At 38.4% G+C, this 18,884-nt stretch overlaps 2 protein-coding genes and 1 non-coding gene across 3 annotated transcripts in view; all 3 read left to right on the top strand.

Moving 5' to 3' along the window:
* Positions 1–12,814, top strand: part of LOC111599718 (serum response factor homolog) — a 33,929-nt gene extending 21,115 nt beyond the window's left edge. The window contains exons 3-4 of the mRNA XM_023315457.2: positions 11,545–11,926; positions 12,550–12,814. Of these exons, the coding sequence (XP_023171225.2) occupies positions 11,545–11,926; positions 12,550–12,695 (528 nt within the window). The 3' untranslated portion in view covers positions 12,696–12,814. The remainder of the gene's footprint in view (positions 1–11,544; positions 11,927–12,549) is intronic.
* On the top strand, positions 9,438–9,511 carry Trnan-guu. Its single transcript has one exon. It is a non-coding gene; the product is annotated as a tRNA-Asn (tRNA).
* A 4,335-nt stretch (positions 12,815–17,149) lies between the features above and the next one.
* Positions 17,150–18,081, top strand: LOC111599720. Its single transcript, XM_023315463.2, has 2 exons — positions 17,150–17,618; positions 17,682–18,081. The coding sequence occupies exons 1-2, from the start codon at positions 17,525–17,527 to the stop codon at positions 17,987–17,989; spliced, it is 402 nt and encodes a 133-aa protein (XP_023171231.2). The 5' UTR covers positions 17,150–17,524; the 3' UTR covers positions 17,990–18,081.
* The last annotated feature ends 803 nt before the right edge of the window (positions 18,082–18,884 follow it).

The following is an 18,884-nucleotide window of genomic DNA, read 5'->3' as shown; positions in this document are numbered from 1 at the left end:
AATTTGTTTGATTTGTCTTAACTTCATTAACGACCTCGTTTCATCTAGTATAAACGCAAATGAATATATTATATAATACAGAATATCTTAAGGATAATGTTTTATTAGATAATGATCTACTTTTGTTGAGAACTCTATTATGAAGAAATAATATGTTAAGCCCTAACTCTTGGTAGATGCAAATTTAAAGAAATCGATGTAGAAACCCGAACCTTAAAGTGGATTGCCGAATAGCATTTGTAAAGACTAATCAAGCCTGACTCTTCTTTCATTCTTAACTTCCTCTGCAAAACAAATTATTTCTTCTGCAGTATTTGTATATATGATTCATATTATATCATTCATATACATCGCTTTAGGATGAGCGAACTCTTCTATTTGTAAGCATTAAATATTAGCTTAGTATGAGCTGGGGATCATCTGGGCACAGATAGAAGGAGTACATTGCGACTAGAGAGATTTGGCACTTTTCTTACGAATTAAAGAAGAGAAAATCTAAGAAAAAGACGTTCTATTGACGTTCGTCAAAGCGAACGCATCTTTGTTATCCCTCCCATGATCAATTTAAGATCAAATAGAAGCTGAGCATCAGCATTTGCAGCTTGGCATTAGCATATCGCTGTTGCGATCTATAACTTTGTGCACTGCCGGGAACTCGTTGCGATACAATTTGAATGTCAAAGCCTTGGGGCAGCTGGAGTTGCGCGATGAGACGGATCGATCTCATAGGCTCTCATAGTTTAACGATTGAATTTTGATATTTGTGACACGCAGATTTTCCATCAGTGTCAACAAGGCATTGTTTGGCCACAGCAACGCGGTTGGTCCGCCAGCTCAGTAGGCTGACAGGATAGACGGACTGACTAACTGAAAGACTGACTGACTAACTGACAGAGTTGAACGTCGATTTTTCAACATCAGCCCGAAAAATGCAAAGCGGACACAACGCGTACATTTGCATAGACACAAAAATACGAGTTTAAAAGCCGGCTCGATGAAAACACACACAATAAAATGAAGGGAAAGAAACACAGGCTTCCTGGTGTCCCGTTGCCGTGCGATGTCTTTTCTGGATTTATGTACCCACACAATGGCTGACTGGAGGCCCGGCTTGGTCTGATCGGCTATGGCCTGGCATAGCCTGGCCTGGCCTGGCCTGGTCGAGGTCTGATCTGCCAAGTGTTGGCTAAAACACCATTCTAGCGGTTAAAGCCAGCTTGTTTATTGGCATGAAAATCTATCAAAAATGCATCATGTATTTATATTTATTATACGTAAACACAAAAATAATGTGCTTGACATTTGACCCGGCCCAAACGACAACGTTGTGGCCACATGTTGCCACGTCTTTTAGGCTGATTATGAAACGGCTTTCTGTTTATCTGTTTGTGTTGGCTGCTTTGTCGGGCTGTCTGTCTTTGTTGCCCTCTCCCTCTGCTGCCTTATGCTGCCATTGTCTTTGTCCCGTTTGGAGTCGCGGTGTATTTTGCATTCTAACACAAATCGAATGCCTCACCGCTTGCCACTCGCCACTCGCCACTCGCCACTTAAACGCTCGTTTATAATGTTGTTAAAATGCAATAAATAGCCAGGATTCGCAGCAGGCGGTTCCATTGCGATACGGCCAAACGCACAGCTCTCGCTCTCTCGCGCTCCGTGCATGCTGATTTATGAAATGTGTCGGCCGAGTTGGCGGCCAACCAAAGGCCAAATCCCCCACTGCACTTAGGCTAGCCAGATCTGAGACCAACTGCTTACTGCAGACTGCCTACTGCTGACTGCTGACTGCTGCTGCTGCTGCTCTGGTGATTGTGTGTGATTGCAGCTCTTTGATTGAGTTGTCCGTGTGTTGAGCTACTGTTTACATGGAGCCAGAGCTAGTTAAGCTGCCTGTTGGTGTGCTTAAAAGCTATAATAGTAATAGCTCTAAACAATCTATACTAACTATTTGGAGCTTATACCCAGCTTGCCCAACTATATTGAGCAGCTGCTATGAGTTTATTCAAATGCATTAAATAATTCCAAAAAATATTATATATATATATCAAACTGTTATATTAAGCAGCTTGGACATAAAAAATATCGAATTTCGTTAAGGAAATGTGTTCATTCTGAGCCTTATTTTGAGTTTATGATATAGGGTGCTTCATACTCATACCTATTATATTTTTTATATCAATTTTAATAACCGATTAAAAATGCTAAACTCATTACGTTTTATAAAATAATCGAACTATATTGATTATTTAGCGAATTGGTTTTTAAGGTCTTTTATTTCTTTAAGATACTATATTATATAGAATAATGCTACATACTATAATATATATAATAATAAACTATAAATACTTTTAACTTTGATCAAAACAATCGGTCGGAAAATCTGATCTAATAATCTTCTATATAAACCCAATTTGTGCCAAGTATTATTAATATATATTATATACTCTACTCACATTTGTAGATAAATAACTAAGCAGCAAAAATGAAAAACTCATATAAAAAATCAACTACCATTTAAAATAGCTGATGACTTAAGAACGATTAGCTTATATTCGTATACGAATAATAATATTACTCACCCTTAGTCAACTCTGATCGCCGCTCGTCATAAGCGCTTAAGTCTATCAATTTTCTTATTTTCACACATGAACTGTTTGATTTTGTGTTTCACACACTTGCCGAACATTTCGATCGGTCACTGTAACGTCTTTCCGTTATGCACTCTAACTCCCAGGCACGATCAACGTTCGCTGATTCGTCGATCGTCGTGCGACTCACGCAGTTGCTCACAGACTGAAAACGCAATCCGAGCCGCTGTGGCTCTTGAGCCGCGCTGTTTGTGATCTCTGAGAGAACTCGTTTCACACTATTGCTACACACTTTTAAGAGCACAATCGTCGTTTGGCTGCCTGTGTGGGAGTGCAATGGCACACAATGGCGATCTCTCTCTCTCTCTCTCTCTCTCTCTGTCCATATGTTACTGTCTCAATTCGCGCTCTTTGCTGGCTCTCTTAAGTTGATTTTTATAAGCACCTTAACGCTCATATTGTACATAGCCAGAGCTGTGGGCGTGACTTGCGGCAGCTGGTGTCTGCGTATTAGATTTTATAGACTCGCTTTCGACTTGCTTACATATCCATTTTGGGGCCGGGCCTTATGTACATTGGCTTGGCCATTTGGGCTGACGCGACAAATGAGCAAACAAATGAGTTTCTTTCAAGTTGATATTGCTGTTGTCGGGTTGTCTGGTTGTCTGCTTGTCTCTGCTGAGCATTTAATTCGTTATAAGATCACGTCTGTATGTATATACTTTAATTTGCGCTGAGTGTAGCCAGTTTTTGTTTTTGTGAAATTTGTCGTGCGCAAAATATGAAATCAGCTTTGACTTTGTGGGCGTGAGCACAAGACTCAGGTTTCAGTTACACCTATATATATATATACCTGAATAAAATACATATAAATATATATACATGTACATATATACACATACATATATAAATATATATATCTTTTTTACTCATTTTTGTCGAATGACACAATTTGATGAAATCTTTTAAAATCTTGTCTAATGATCACAGAAGTCGAGCTCTACATTAGATGTTGATATTGTTGTTTGTTTACAAAGCATTAGTTGGCCTCACTAAAGTTTTTAATAAAGCTGTTTTTAGCACTGAAAGAATCACGATCTTTTCTAATGTATTCGTTTTTGCATTAGAAGACCAGATTAAATCAGTTCGGCATTGCGTTTATATTGGCTTCGTTGTTTTTGAAGCGTAAGCAAACTTGACTTAAGGTTTTACAATTTATTAACATATAAAATAGACCTATAAAACAGTTTTGGTTTAATGATGCATTCACTAGAAGTTGCGCACACACATGTGCTATATATACGAAGTGGGCAAATCACTTCAAAGTTTTTTAATGTAATCTTAGAGACTTGATACATTTCAGCGAAGCCTAACTTTACCCTAGCTGTAAACAGAAACACTATTTTATTTAATATTCTCGTAGATATTCAGTTCAAATTAAACTATGTGTTACAAAAATATTTTAGCTGAAGTCATATGCTAGACTGAGATTTTCTAATGTTGTGCTAATTCTATCCATATAAATGTCAAGCTATTGAAGCATAATACTTCTACATTTGAACTCGATATTTAAACTATTTAGTCAGATAAAACACATGTCTTATATATCTAGCATGAGTGTTAAAACTCAGTGTTAAAGTCAGAGTTATTCTTGTTTTTGACATTTGGTGGCATTGTTGAGACTACTTACTGCTGTCAAGCATTGAATGGGAAAATAGAAAATCAGGGAATAATAGGTTTGTTACAATATATGTAACAGGCAGCAGTAGACGTGGCAGACAGCATAAAGTGTATATATTCTTGATCAGGACGATGAGCTGAGTTGATTTAGACCTGCCCGCCTACCGGTCTTTCCGTTCGTCCGTCTGTCCGTATACGTGAACGCGTCGATCTCAGCATCTGAAATAGCTAGAGACTTGAACATGTTGTTTGTTTCAAATAATCGATAACTGTTCCCGATTTATTATTATCGGTTAAAAACATGATTGAAATGCAGTTATTAAAATTTTGCATTGTCTTGGTAGTATATTTTTTACAGTTTGAATTTTTTATATATTTTGGATATTATCTTAAAATTTCTCAAATTCTTGAAATTCAAGTTCAGTTGGGAACAGGGACATAGGGCTAAGGGAAATACGGCTTACATTTTTACTAAGCTTACAAATATTCCAAAAGGATTGTAAATCGCAGTCTGAAAATTAAATTGAAATCCGTTAAGTAATAGACAATTTATAAAACCTTTGTGTAGAACGTGGAAAGCAAATTCGTGCATTATTTTTTTATTCGAAGAATTGCAATTTCGATTGAATTCTGTTGGAATTATCAGCTGCAACTTTAGTTGAAATTTGTAACTTTTTGACGGTGTTGGGAGAGGTGTCGTTGCCGAGAGTATCTGATTTTTATATGTGTTTTCTAAATACGAAGTGTCTGTGTTGTTAGAATTAATTGGCGTTTCGGAGTTGCTTTGTTGCTTTGCTTTGAGTCTTTTTGTCCTAATGTCGGTTTTTATTTGTCTTTTTTTAATGCTGGAATCAAGCTATGCTAATATTAAAAAACATGGATAGGACTGTGTCCAGGCTATCTCCTAGGTGGGCCCCTCCGACCGAATTTGTCTTACTTGAATTATGTATAATAGAGTAATTAGAATTATGTATATTAGGTTATCGGTTATTCATGCTGGAATCAATATAGGAGATATTGCAAATAAAAAAAATAAATGTCTAATGCTCTAGCTTATAAAGGACTCTAAAGTCAATTTTTTCAAAGAGCGAACTTTTAAGTTTTCAACACGACCATCGATGCGCAAAAGTCCATGAAATCTGTACTTAATTACGTTTAGTAATTATGCCTAATTAATTATAAATATCTTATGGGATTGCGTTTATAAGTAATACCTCAGGCGTTGCAGCTGCGTTTTGTGGCAATATATTTAAATGGTAATTAAAATAAAATTTAATCGTCAATCGATTACCACTGACATTGAATCTTTGAGCATATTCGCTGTGAATTCTTAAAGTCTGCGTAGCCTTTACAATTGTGAGCTGCTTGCTTGCAGTAGGAAGAACATTTTTATAGATGCAACTGATTTGCAGTTGCACAACCAACGGCTTTAATCGACGTCAGCGCAGTACTCACTGTACAGTATGCAGTGTGCAGTGAACAGATTGTAATGGCTAGTTACGCCGCTTTGGCGGTTAACCAGTGAAATGTGCACCCACGTGAGCTGCCTGCGTGCGGTTAGCTGCTCGTTTAAATGCAAAACAGATACTCGATACTCCATGCGCGATGCTTGGTACTCGATGCCTCGTATAATTGCAATGTCCATTCAACTGTTTGTTTGCGGCCAAGTTCATTTCATTTTGGCTTTTAGCCCGTTGTTAGTGCCCATCATAAATTTTGCGGAAAGCGGGCGCCTGGCCAAACGCCAGGGCTAATCGGTGGCGTTTCATCTGATTGTGCTTAGCCCCCGCTAGACCTCTTCTATCCGATAGGTTGTCGTTGTTGTTGTTGTTGTTGTTGTCGTTGTCGTTTTTGCCGTTGTCGTAGTTGTCGTTGTCATTGTCGTTGTCGCTGGCTGTTGTTCTGTTGTCTTGGCGCACGCATAATTAGGCCTGGTTCTACTCTGCAGGTTGCCTATCGGCCCCTTACAATTTGGCCAAATAATTGCTGACTCAGAACAATAAGCCAAGAGGCGCGCTCGTTGCTCTTGGCCAATCGTGGCATCTTAATGCGCTCCTGACATTTAAATAGATGCTAATTCTCATCATAACTGCAACAACTTCAAGACTATAGCCAACTTTTTAAAGTTGGCCCAATAAATGGCAACGCTCACGATGTGCTCACTTTCTTGTTGGCATCTTTGGAGCTATTGGAGCACTTCCTGCTGGCCGCTTTCTTTGCGCGTGAATCCGTGTAACCGCAAACTGTGATTTGACCAAAAACAGAAAGCCGCCGCGGCTTGCGGATATAAACGCTTTAAAGTGCATGTTGTTGGCCCGGATGCGACCGAACGAAAACCCACCGCCAACCAGCCAAACTCCAACTCTGACAATGTCTCTCTACGCAGTGTTGTCTCTGTCTGCTGATTGTTGTTAGTGCTGCTGTTGTTACTGCTGTTTCGTGTTGGCTTTGTTTACCAGCCGCCCCATTTTGACCAGTGCCGGCAGCTTAGCCCGGCCAGGCTTGGCGTGGCCATAACATTTGCTTAAGGTTTCCTGCTAAACCCTGTGCGGGGCTTCACTTGGCTTCGTTTCGTTTGGTTTGAATTGGTTTGGGTGATTCCGCCTACCCACACACAGTGAAATTTGATCAGCATCAATTTTAAAAGCATTCGAGGAGTCTACAAGATACAAGAGTCTAAAGTCCTAGATATTTAAAAAAAACCTCTTTTACCGAAAGTTAATAACGAAACTGTAAAAGCATTCCTATAATATAATTATGTTTATTCAGTATAGAAAGTCATGTAATTATACTTAGCATCTTTTCGATTGCTGATATAATTTTCTTGAAAAAAAAAATTAAACTAAATGGAATGAAACCCCATTTTATCATATTTTATCATTTCCGTTCTGTAAACTGTTCGTTTACGTGCTCCGTGGCTCAGGGGTTAGCACGCCCGACAACTTTTAATCAAAGGTTGCAGGTTCGAGTCCGCACGAGTGAGGTTATTTCTGAATTTCAACAAATTTTTTGCTCCTCCAAATGACACAGAGGGAATATTATATAACATTTTTAATTGATTTGCATTTTTGTTCGAAAAAGTCGAATATTGGAATATCATTCGTAACAGTGAAAGTGAAGCTGTAATAATTATGATCAACTCATAGATTACTTCCAATGGAAAAAATGTTTGCGCTCCATCAGAGTTTGTTTCTCGTCAATCTATAACTCCCTAGTTTTGTTTTTGCACCACTGTGCTGGTGGGTTGCCGTCGTTTTGCACTCGTGGAATTGTGCGTTAGATTTAAATGCTTTCGTTGTGGGGCTTAATTTGCATTTTTATTTTTATGTTTTCATTGAAAGCGCCAGCATCAATGGAGCCCGCAACAGGGAGCACACACATTTGGCTATTCCTTTGTTTCGCGGCGGCTCCTATCAGTGTCGGTAGATGCACACGCCATCAAAGGAAGGGGCAACAACAACAACAACAGCAACATGCAAATGCAAATCAGTGTTGCCCAAAATGCTGAAGGAGGCAAAAAACAACAACAGAAAAGCAAGTAAAAACTGAAAATTGAAGCTTTGGACCTGAAGTTGACGATGTTAAGCGGGTGCTGACTGTCAACGGAGCAGCAGCAGCTGGCGGCTGGCGGCTGGCGGCTGGCAACGTGCGGCATGCAGCATGCGGCAGGCAACCACTGTTGTCGCCAGCGCCATCGCCATCGCCATCAGCGTCGCCATCGTCGTGTGGCACGGCCGAGAGGCCATTTTGGTAAAAACAACTAATCAATCCGCAAATGTGCCATCCGTCAATCACTGGCCTGGTGTAGGTCACACGACACCAGCAGCGAATTGCATTCAGTCGCATTCACTTTGGCTCCAAAAACAACAAAATGCCACCTTGGCTGTGAATGTCAGTTGGCCAATTTGGTTGCCAACATTCGTTCATTCATATATATTGTATACATATATGTATGTATGTACGTGTATTATGTGTGTATATGTATGTGCTGAGTATTCATTTACCGACTGATTGACGAACTGACTCGCCTGTGTGTGTTTGACTGACAGACGACGGATCGCATTTATTATTAGCCTTTCCCAAATTGACTATTTTTGGCGCAGTCGATGGCCACACAAATACTGCTACTGCTACTGCTGCTGCAACTGCTACTGCTACTGCTACTGCAACTGCAACATGCCGCACATATCACAGCAAGACAAATTTCTATATAATTGCATTTGTTGCAGGCTCCAGTCGAGGCCAGCGGCCGCAGAAATAAAAACTAAATACAATAAAACACAAATAAAAGCAAACTAAACACAATACAATGCAGCATTATTTTTATATAAATTGCCTGCCACTGGCTGCGCATTCCTCGCTGGCTACTTGCCTCCTACCTCCTGTCTGGCTGCTGCCGACTACTTGCCACTCGCCTCTTTAGCTGTGCTCAAGCTTGCTTGGAGTTTGGGCTGGGCTGCGCTGCTCTGCGCTGGTCTGGTCTCGAGCTCTCCAGGCTGGAACTCAAGCTTAACTCTAATTGTCATTTAATGAGACACGCCCGGCATTTGCGCACGACACACGACTATCAATTCGACAACTATTCGATTCGGATCTCGTCTTGCACTTGACAGAGAACAGAAGCGTGTCCTTCCATTCTTGTCATCCATCTGTATTTATGCTGAGTTTTCCAAATTGATTTGTTTAGCAAACGTGGTTGGTATGTCGCAATCAAAATAATTATTTCAGCGAAAATAGGTGTCGAATTTTAAAATCCATAAACTCAAAACTATCTAATGTTTAATGCGGAACATCTTATTATAACATTGTATAATTAATGAACATGTGCTGAACTTAAGCAATATCCCAATTCATTCAGCAAACCTCATAAATTAAATGTTCCTTGATGCGAAACAATTTGTAAACATTTTATGGCTCGCTGCAATAATTTACATTATAATTTGAAATCATTTTAATCTTGCGTCAATTTATGATTTTCGCAAAAGTTCTACATGACATTAGAACAAATTCATTCAGCTCGCAAATATTTATAGCTCTCGAGCCGTTTTGTTCTTTTAAGTTATTTATTATCTAATCGAGCACTTATCTTGCGTGCTTTGTTTTTCATATAAAAAGCTTTCAGTAAAATTTATAATTAGAATTACGTATTTTTCCAGTCGTTTGTCAACTGCCTCCGTGGCGCAATCGGTTAGCGCGTTCGGCTGTTAACCGAAAGGTTGGTGGTTCGAGTCCACCCGGGGGCGAATAACTTTTTACTTTTTAATATTTATTTAATAAAAAAAATAAAATAAATTTAAAATAATATACTTATAATAATAAAAATAATATTATACATAATTTTTTTCATACCCTGGTTTTGAATGCTTTTGAGCAAATGTATGTAACAGGCAGAAGCAGGCGTGATAGACCCCACAAAATATATATATTCTTGATCAGGACAAGCCGAGTCGATTGAGCCTTGTCCGTCTGTCTGTCCGTATGTTAACGCGTCGATCTAAGAATATATATGAGCTAGAGACTTAAAATTTCATAGTAGGTCCGAGTATAGCACGCTTATATCAAGTTTGTTTAAGCTGTTGCAATTATTAAATTATATCTCAGCATCAAATTTCCCAAATTCCTTAAATTAATTTCAGTTTGAAATAGGGCCAATATGTGAAGGAGTTTACACTCTTACAAAGCTGAAAATTACATCAATATAGATTATATGTTTCCTATACATGTGCACACATACCTTCAAATGCGTGCATTCTTTTCTGCTTGAATTATCAGCTGCTACTCAAGTCCGAATTTGCAATATGCTTCATAGGCAATGCAGTGGCGGTGTTGGTAGAGGCGGCGCTCATATGTGGTAATCCCTAGGTTCGAGCCTTCAACGAAGGGATGATTTTTGTTTCATTTTTTTAATTATGAATTGGCGGAGTTGGTTGAGTAGATGCACGTTTGCGTCTAAATTGTGGGTTCGAATCTTGGTGTCGTACTGTCGATTTTTATTTGTTTTTTTTTTTCAACTCGATACAAACTACGGAAAATATTAAAAAAAGCAGATCAGGGTATCTCCTAGTCATAAAACATGTTAATATATTATTGGCTTTAAGTAAATTTTTATTGATTATTATATTGTATGTAAATACAGTATATATAAGCTATAAATAAGTATTTTACGGGAATATGAAATAAGCACCGCCAAAATGCAAATATGCAATCAAGACTTTTATGCATTTCTGGGCCCTTTGTTCATATCTAATTACAATCACACAAAGCTCATTCGCTTGTTAACTCTTAATACGATCAGCAATGCGTGCAGGTCTTTGGCTTTGTGACACCTGCTACTCGTTAACTGTGAATCTTCTTTTGTTGCTGGCTGCGACTGAAAACAGTGAGCGTAACAAAAGTTGCAACAGCCGCAACAGCTGGGGCGACTGCCAAAAGTAAAGTTGCGCGACTTAGAGACACTTTGACAATTTTTCTGCTGATGTTGTTGTTGCTGTTGCTGATGCGAGTGCAGTTTTGCTAATTAAAATGTCTTGATGCTGCCACTCGAAAGACAGTCGCTCGAACCACCCGGCCGGCCGGCCGGCCTTACGTCTGCCGGCAGCAACAACAACAACAACAAGACTGTAGCAGACGTCAGACAACGACGACGCCCATTTTGGTAAGCGTGGTGCAGTGGCAACAATGCAATTTAGCCATACGCGTCGCTGCTACAATTTCATTGGAAGTTGATGGCATGACGCAGTTGCAGTTGCAATCGCTGTTGCCGTTGCTGTAGCTGTTGCTGTTGCTGGGGCAGCCGCGCACGCTGCGATGCGCAGTGCCACAAAATGGCGAACGCATTGTTACAGTTCGCAATTATTTTTACCTGAGACACTAATCAAAATTAAAATGATGCGATTCAGCAGCGCTGTCGTTGCCGCTGTGGATGGCTGATGAGTTGTCCCTGCACGTTCGATTACAGAGCCAGAAATCAATATTCTAAATTCTTTAACGCGTGTGCACATTTAAGGCAACGAGCTGCGCTCATGGCTCATTGAAATGCGTGCCTGCGAGCAACGCGGCCAGCACTTATACGCAATTTCGCGCCATATTTGGTGCAAGCATATTGCTTTTTGCGCCAGACACACGTACACACACCGCCGCTTACTTGGCTGGCATATAGAACAACCCGGCGTGGCCAGCCATGCAGGCAGCTCATCTTTAGCTTAAGATCAGACCAGACTGTCTGGCTGCAGCATTTCTCTAATCTCTGCGCTCTCTCTTGATAACTGTCTTGCAGGATGACCGTTCCCCAACATCGTCGGGCAACGAGTCGGATGACTCTTCGGATGTCGAAATGCCATTGCCAGCCGATGGCGATGGTACCAAGCCAGCAACACAAGAGCTTAAGGCGGCGACAGCAGCCACAACAGCAGCAACGTCCGCTGCTTTGCCCAAATCAATGCCAGCCGCATTAATCTATCAGACTGAGACGGGAGCCTCGACGTCGACAGCAGCAGCAGCAGCATCAACAGCAGCAGCAGCAGCAGCATCAGCATCAGCAGCAGCAACAGCTCCGGATAGCAAATACGTTTATCCGGCTACCTCGTTTGCCAATATACCGCCGGATATGCTGCGTCATCTAATACAATCGGGGCAATTGCAGATTCATGCTGAAGAAGGTGAGTCAATATACTTCTTGTATATGTAAAAGATATCAAACATATAAATAGATATGAGTTTTTAAAATATATATTGTAGTTCTGCTTAGAGTTCTTACACTTGTACTCATTCAAGCAGTGAATCGGGTATTTCGTTTTGCTGTCCGTCAGTCTGTCCGTATGAGCGTAAACCATTTCGTCTCAATTTCTCATTAGAGTTCAGAAATTTGAAATATATATTTTTGGGTGCCGACATCTGATAGTGCTTAATGATTTCCCTACACGATTACTAGGGGCGTGACAAGTTGGAAAATACTACATCTGGTAAAATATAGTGGATAAATCTATGCCCCCTAGGCTATGGCGAATCATTAGGGTCCTGAAAAATCGGATCTGACTATAAGGGGCTTTTATCAATTAGAATTAGCAAACTGAAAAAGAAATAGAAACCTGAAATAAAACAATTTATAATGCTTTAGTTTGATGATCTTTAGTATACATTTCTTATCTCAATTTCTCAATATGAATATTTCCACAGTTATATATATTTGACGAGAAGTATTGGATATCAATGACTGTGTGCACTTTTATCTCTTAAAATACACACGAAAATTAATCAAATATTTACATTATTTAAATTCCAGATGGCAATCAATATGTTACCATACCGCTGAGCTCTACAGTCGCCAGTTACATCAAAGGCAAGTCTACGACAGGGGCTACGAGCTCTAATCCGAAGTCTGAAAAAAGTGCCGAAAAAGCCTTATCCATAAAACAGGAATATGATTAGCATAGTGATTGGCATAAACGGAGATTGCTTTTATGACCACTTTTGAGTATATTGTAAATCCAAATCTAATCATGCGATGCAAGACAAAACACACACATACATATATATATACATATATTTACATATATATATATATACATATATATATATGTATATATATATAAACCCCTTAACATACACGTAATCACATACAAGTCTATCCATAGAATACATGCATCTATGATAAAGTTGGTCAGGCGCTGATCACACCCACACCCACACACACACACCAAGTTATATATATCTATATATACACATATATATCATATTTGTATAGATTATTTTTATACCTATATAAATCCTGGGCCAGGCTCTTTCGCAGCTCGCCTGGGAACTGCCTCACGCTGTCAGAGGCAGATACTTGCATAAGTTTATAAAGTTTACAAGTTTATTGAGATTAAATACCAGAAATGGAGTTAATGAGAAGGATGACGATCATGATAATGATGATGATGTTCCTAAGCTGCAGATGAAAAAGTTGCTTTGTTAATAGTTTATATTGTTTTATTATATGATACACATATACCATTTTTTGCCAGAACAACAACAAACTAAGAAAGTGTTTCTAAATTGTATTTTTCAAATAAACCGAAAACAATCAATTTAAGTAAAGTGACTTATTAATTAACTTTCATTAACTGCAGTGATTGGCAGGTAAGTCTTATAAGCCAAGGAAATAAGAGTGCCTTGGTCGAGACTGCGCGACTTGAAGATACCCTGCGACGAGCCGATTTTCCAATCAGTACTCTTTATACACTACAAACAGCACATGCACACACATATACACACAATTATATACTCGCACACACACATACACTCTTAATTGTGCTGTGCTATGGGAACTTAATAAGTTTTCTTCTAGATGGAGTTTCTTAAACAAATTTTCAAAGCATTCTAATGACATCCATATGTGTGGAATATACTAAAGATCTGTTTTAAACGCAGGAACCAACACAGTAAATTGAATGCGTTCGTCTTTTGTTGTATTAAAGTTACGCTATGAAAATGATCAAATATTATAGATAAAAATATAAATGGGATAATTTAAGGAAAAGAGTGATAAGCTTCTACTGCGGGTGGCATACAGAAATATGAAATATGAAATATGAAACATGGAATGCTCAATTACGCGTAAATACAAACGGAAAGACATTAACACGAACAAGATAGATAAGCGGAGCTCGTCTTCCTGAGTAAGAAAATATATAATTAATGTCTTTGGGTCTGTCTGTCCAGCCTCCTTCTGCCTGTTACATACATTTTCCCAAAACTATTATACCCTGAATTCCCATTTTCATTGGGTTCGTGGTATTAAAATTTAGTAATATAACAATAGCTTTATTGAATAATATTTATTACTATATTGATTTGATTAACTAATATAATTAACCTGATAAATAATGTTTATCTCCAGCTTGGTAATAAATTTTATTATTTCCAAAAGTCGAAATACATTGGATATGGTTCTGATTAGCAGCTATCGGTCGTATTAATATATACAAATATTTATCTATTAATAATAGCAATAGTTTACTGAAATGCAATGAATGATTTCCATAAGATTTCAGACAACGAAAGCTCCTCTAATGCAAAAGGAATGTCGAAAATAAGTCATTAGCAGCCTTCGGTTTTTCTACTTATTCAGAAAGTGAAAGAGTATATTGGTTTTGTGTAACGAAATTTAGAATAATATGGAAATACTAAATCGGGTACGTCAAAAATGTTATTATTTAATGCGTTGATAACCCAAAATGGCTTGCATATTGTGTGCGAGGCTAACCGAGTCCTAGATCTTTAAACAAAACACAATTACTCACACACTCGTCGACAGTTTTAGAGCTTCAACTTAAAATATGATGTGAGTGCTGTTAAATTCTTCTTCTGGTTTTACAGAAAATTATATGTCTTTGCCCACTAGGGCCTCGGAAAATCGTAAAGAGAGCGTAGCAAACCGCAAAACTCTATATCTGCTAAGCTTCTAGAGCAAGAAACTAAAAATGTGATCATTGAATCACCAAACCAAATGATTCCAGCGGCAAAAAAAATTTAACCGATAGAATAAATTATCTCCATTAAGACACGAGTCAGGGCGGGACTGCCCGACTAGGAAATACCTTGAACCCAGCTCGAAGCTGATATTCCAATTATTCTACGCTTGTTCTACCCGTACAGCCATAAGCAGCAGCAAACGTGCAGTTTACGCAGCGGACTTTGCTATGGAAAATTAATTGTTGATTAACTTTTGTTCTAAATTCAAAATCCTAAATATACAAAATCTCAATTTACATTTTACTGACAGAGTAAATCGTAAATCTGTAGCACCTACGGAATTCAAGTTGCACTTAGAAACGAAGTCAAATTATCACATTATTATCGCCCTCATTAAGAATATGTATAAACTTGATGATGGTTGGCCAGATACTAATGCGTCTCCAAAAAAATAAAATATTTGGTCTTAAAAAAGAAAGATTCATAATCGAATTTGACTTTATTTTAAAAAGAAAAAAACATAGTCCGATAGAAAAATATAATATTTTAGGACTACTGCTAGAATGATATATTAAATATAAATATTTGACATAAACGGAGAACGTGAAGGTGACCCGACAACGCGCAGTACAAATACACTTACATAAATAAATACACATATGTTTTGCTTGCGACCTCGGTGACAACTACAACGACTAGTAAGAATAGCTTTTGGTATGTAGCTGTTTGCTTAATGTGTGTGTGTGTGCGATTGATTGATTGACGACATCATCTTATTGACACTCAACCTAATTAAACGTCGCTCATTACTTAGTGGCTCTATTGAATGGGAGGCGGGGCAAGCCACTCTCTTGATGGTGGCACCTGTTGTTCTTAGTGCTTAGCCCATTCGTTTGTATTTCGTTGGATTGGCGGGGCAGTTGGCAAGTGGCTATGACGACGGCGTTGCTTCCGTTCCAAGCCATTTGCATGCCAAGAGCAGCCACTTGGCCACAAAAGACTCAACGTGAGCCAAATGCAAAATGAATGTGTGGACGCCTTGTGCGGTGCTTGGCACGCGCCGTTGCTTCCGTAGCACCTCTTGGACAAGCTTTCGAGCCGGAAGCCGTTAGAGTTTGGGCCATGGCCTTTATGGCCATGCGACAGCATTGACACTGCCAACTGTAAAAATCAAAATAAAACCTTTTGCGGCCTGGTCAAAGTTGAGTGGGTCACTAAACTTTGCAGCACACGGCTGTGTAGCATGTGGCTCTGAGAGTGTGCGGGTGTGTGTGTGTCTGTGTGGCCGTTCGCGCGTGGGTAGCATGTATGTAGTATGTGCACGCAAATGAAACCGCAATTAGCGTTGATTATGGCCACGGGCAGCAGTTGACTGACATTAGCCTGCAGTGTCCAGTGTTCAGTGTCTACTGTCCATTTTCACGGCACTATATGAATAGCTGGGCGTGGCCGCTGTCTAGCTGTATTTGTTTTGCCAGCCTTCATTATCCACGCTCACGCAACTACACGATAAGAAATAGGCAGCTAATTTTGCAAAATTCTTCATTTAAATAAACATATTGTTAAGGGGTATTTAAAAATATTCTTCAATTTAATATATTCAATTTGACAATGCTCAAAAATCTTAAACTTCGAAACTAAAATTGACAAAAAGTTTTTCTATTCCAAATGTGTTATTTTAAAACACAATTCATTTACGAGAAATATTCTTTTAAAGTATCAATAATTTGGTTTTTGTGCTTTTGCCCAATTAAGCTTAAATGTACTTTCGCAACTTTATAGTAAGTGTATATTAAATTGTTATGGAAACTGTTTATCAAAATAAAATATAGTTTTGTCTAAATTATATTAATCCTGTCAAAAATAGTTTCTATGCAAAAATATATTTACATGTATATATATTATTTTTTTAATTTTATGATTAAATATACAAATGTGTTTCAGTGCATACAAGTAGGAAAGCGCTCATCGGGACTACCTGACTAGAAGATGCCCTGAACTCTATTAATGGCTGATATTCCATTCGCTCTACTCTTCTTTTATACATACATTACAAGCAATACATGCACACTTATGCACACACATATACACACATAAGCAGGTGCTTATATACTACGAGAACTTAATTGTTGAATCACTCAGCTCGTCGTCCAGATCAAGAATAAATAAACCTTATGGGGTCTGCCACACCTTCTTCTGCCTGTCACATTAATTTTCAGAAAATCAATGTGCCATGAATTGTCATTATCAAAGGCTTCAGGGTATAAACATGTGAGAGATAGATAGAAATAATAAACATGCCGCTCATATATGAATATTGATCTTTTAAGGGGACAGTTGTCCTGACTGCACCCCAGCGATTATTATTAATGACCAGCGCAAAACATTTGCATTGCGATTCTAGTTTCAGTTCTCCATGCGAAGCGCTGTCAAGCGGACAGCTTGAAGGTTGTCTCCTGCAAGTCCTGCTACACATACACACTCGCATGCAAATACAGCCACAGATACGTGCACTAATATACGAAATCAATATTAATGAGCCATTAAACGCAGTCTCAAGCTGCTTTTAATGACTGAGCTGTCGACTTGGCTTGAAGCGGAAATTGAATAGCCACAACGTAGAACGAATCACGACGGATGTAGCTCCAGTGCCGAGCAGGAAATCGCATTAGCATTAGCATCAACATCAACGAGCTCAACTGATTCCTTTTAAAAGTCAGAGACCATACAACCGAACCCTAAGCCCTCAGCCCCAAACGGAAGTTTTAGCGTAATGCCTTGCGCCTGATGAGCTGTCGAGCATGGGCTGCTCTAATTCCAAGTCCACGACAACGATAGACGAGACAGCAAAAACAAGGCCTAACAAAATGGACGCCTTGCCCAAGCAGGAATACCGTAAGTAGTCCGAGCGGGTCTCAACTAACTGTGCCCATATAATCAATAAAGCCCATCAAGCAGCGCCCTCTGAGGCATTCACCATACCCCTCGACGATGCCGCTAATGCAACAATCCAGTTGAACGACACGTTGCGAAAGCCACCCAAGAGACTGCAGCAGCTAATGCAACAAGCCGCCGATACGGAACCACTCACACTCGACGAGATAGACGATAAACAGCAGCGAGCCGAGGCTCGTCGCCAGGAGCTAATGCAGCAGAAGCTGGAGGCCATTCAGAAGAATACGCAGATGCTAACGCGAGAGCACACTTTCGAAGAGGAACAAACCAGAAATCCAGAGCAGGAGCACCAAGACTCTACTGACAATTAAGTCACCCCTGGTCGTTAGCATTACCAAACCACACCTTTCACATTTACCCGCTTTATCTAGTAGAGGGTCAATGGACAGAATTCAATACACGATCAACGAAAATATAATCATATCTCAAATATTTTAATTTAAATGCACAAATTTACCTAAACAAGAAAATTATATATATATATATATATATATATATATATATATATATATATATATATATATATATATATATATATATATATATATATATATATATATATATATATATATATATATATATATATATACATTTCTTTTTAATGCGCTCTCGAAAAATAATATAAAAAATTTTAATATTCTAGCACGAATAATGTGGAAAATAATAATGGAATAAGCCAATGACAAATTATAATAAATATTTATAGTAAAATATAAATATATTTTTTATTTTTTTATTTTTAATTATTTGTACTATGTCTATATTCGACTTAATTAACTAATTCTGATGTTTTTTCTTTACTTGCAAAATATTCGAAAGAAAAATATTGAAGTGATTAGAAATTTTAAAGTTATTAAATTCCTTCGACTTTTTTTGTAAATGCTTTCTTAGCCATTCAATCTTTGGCGCTTTAGAAATATTTATTTATTATTAAATATATATTTTTCGGTTATTTCATTTTAATCTGATTGAGAATGTCATAATATTGTTAATTTATATCTCTATTTTAAAAGGCACTTGCTCTGCACGTTGATAATAACTATAATCGAAAATAAATAAAACTTAAAATAGGCAATAGTCGGGTTATCTGACTATGTGATACCCTGAACTCTGTCCGATCTGCGTTTATAAAAACTTTCCACACTTTCTCGAACTAATATCTGCAACCCATCACCTCTACTAACACCGCCACTTCATGTATGTAAA

The sequence above is a fragment of the Drosophila hydei genome, unplaced genomic scaffold (assembly GCF_003285905.1).
Source record: "Drosophila hydei strain 15085-1641.00,03,60 unplaced genomic scaffold, DhydRS2 tig00000060-arrow-pilon, whole genome shotgun sequence".
Lineage (NCBI taxonomy): Eukaryota > Metazoa > Arthropoda > Insecta > Diptera > Drosophilidae > Drosophila > Drosophila hydei.
Note: the sequence above shows the minus strand (reverse complement) of the source record. Positions and strands in the feature narration are given on the sequence as shown.

Excerpts from the sequence above, each read along its gene's own strand:
- LOC111599720 (XM_023315463.2), top strand. The coding sequence starts at position 17,525 with ATGGGCTGCTCTAATTCCAAGTCCACGACAACGATAGACGAGACAGCA. Across the intron at positions 17,619-17,681 it reads CTTGCCCAAGCAGGAATACC|CGCCCTCTGAGGCATTCACC; the intron begins GTAAGTAGTCCG and ends CCCATCAAGCAG.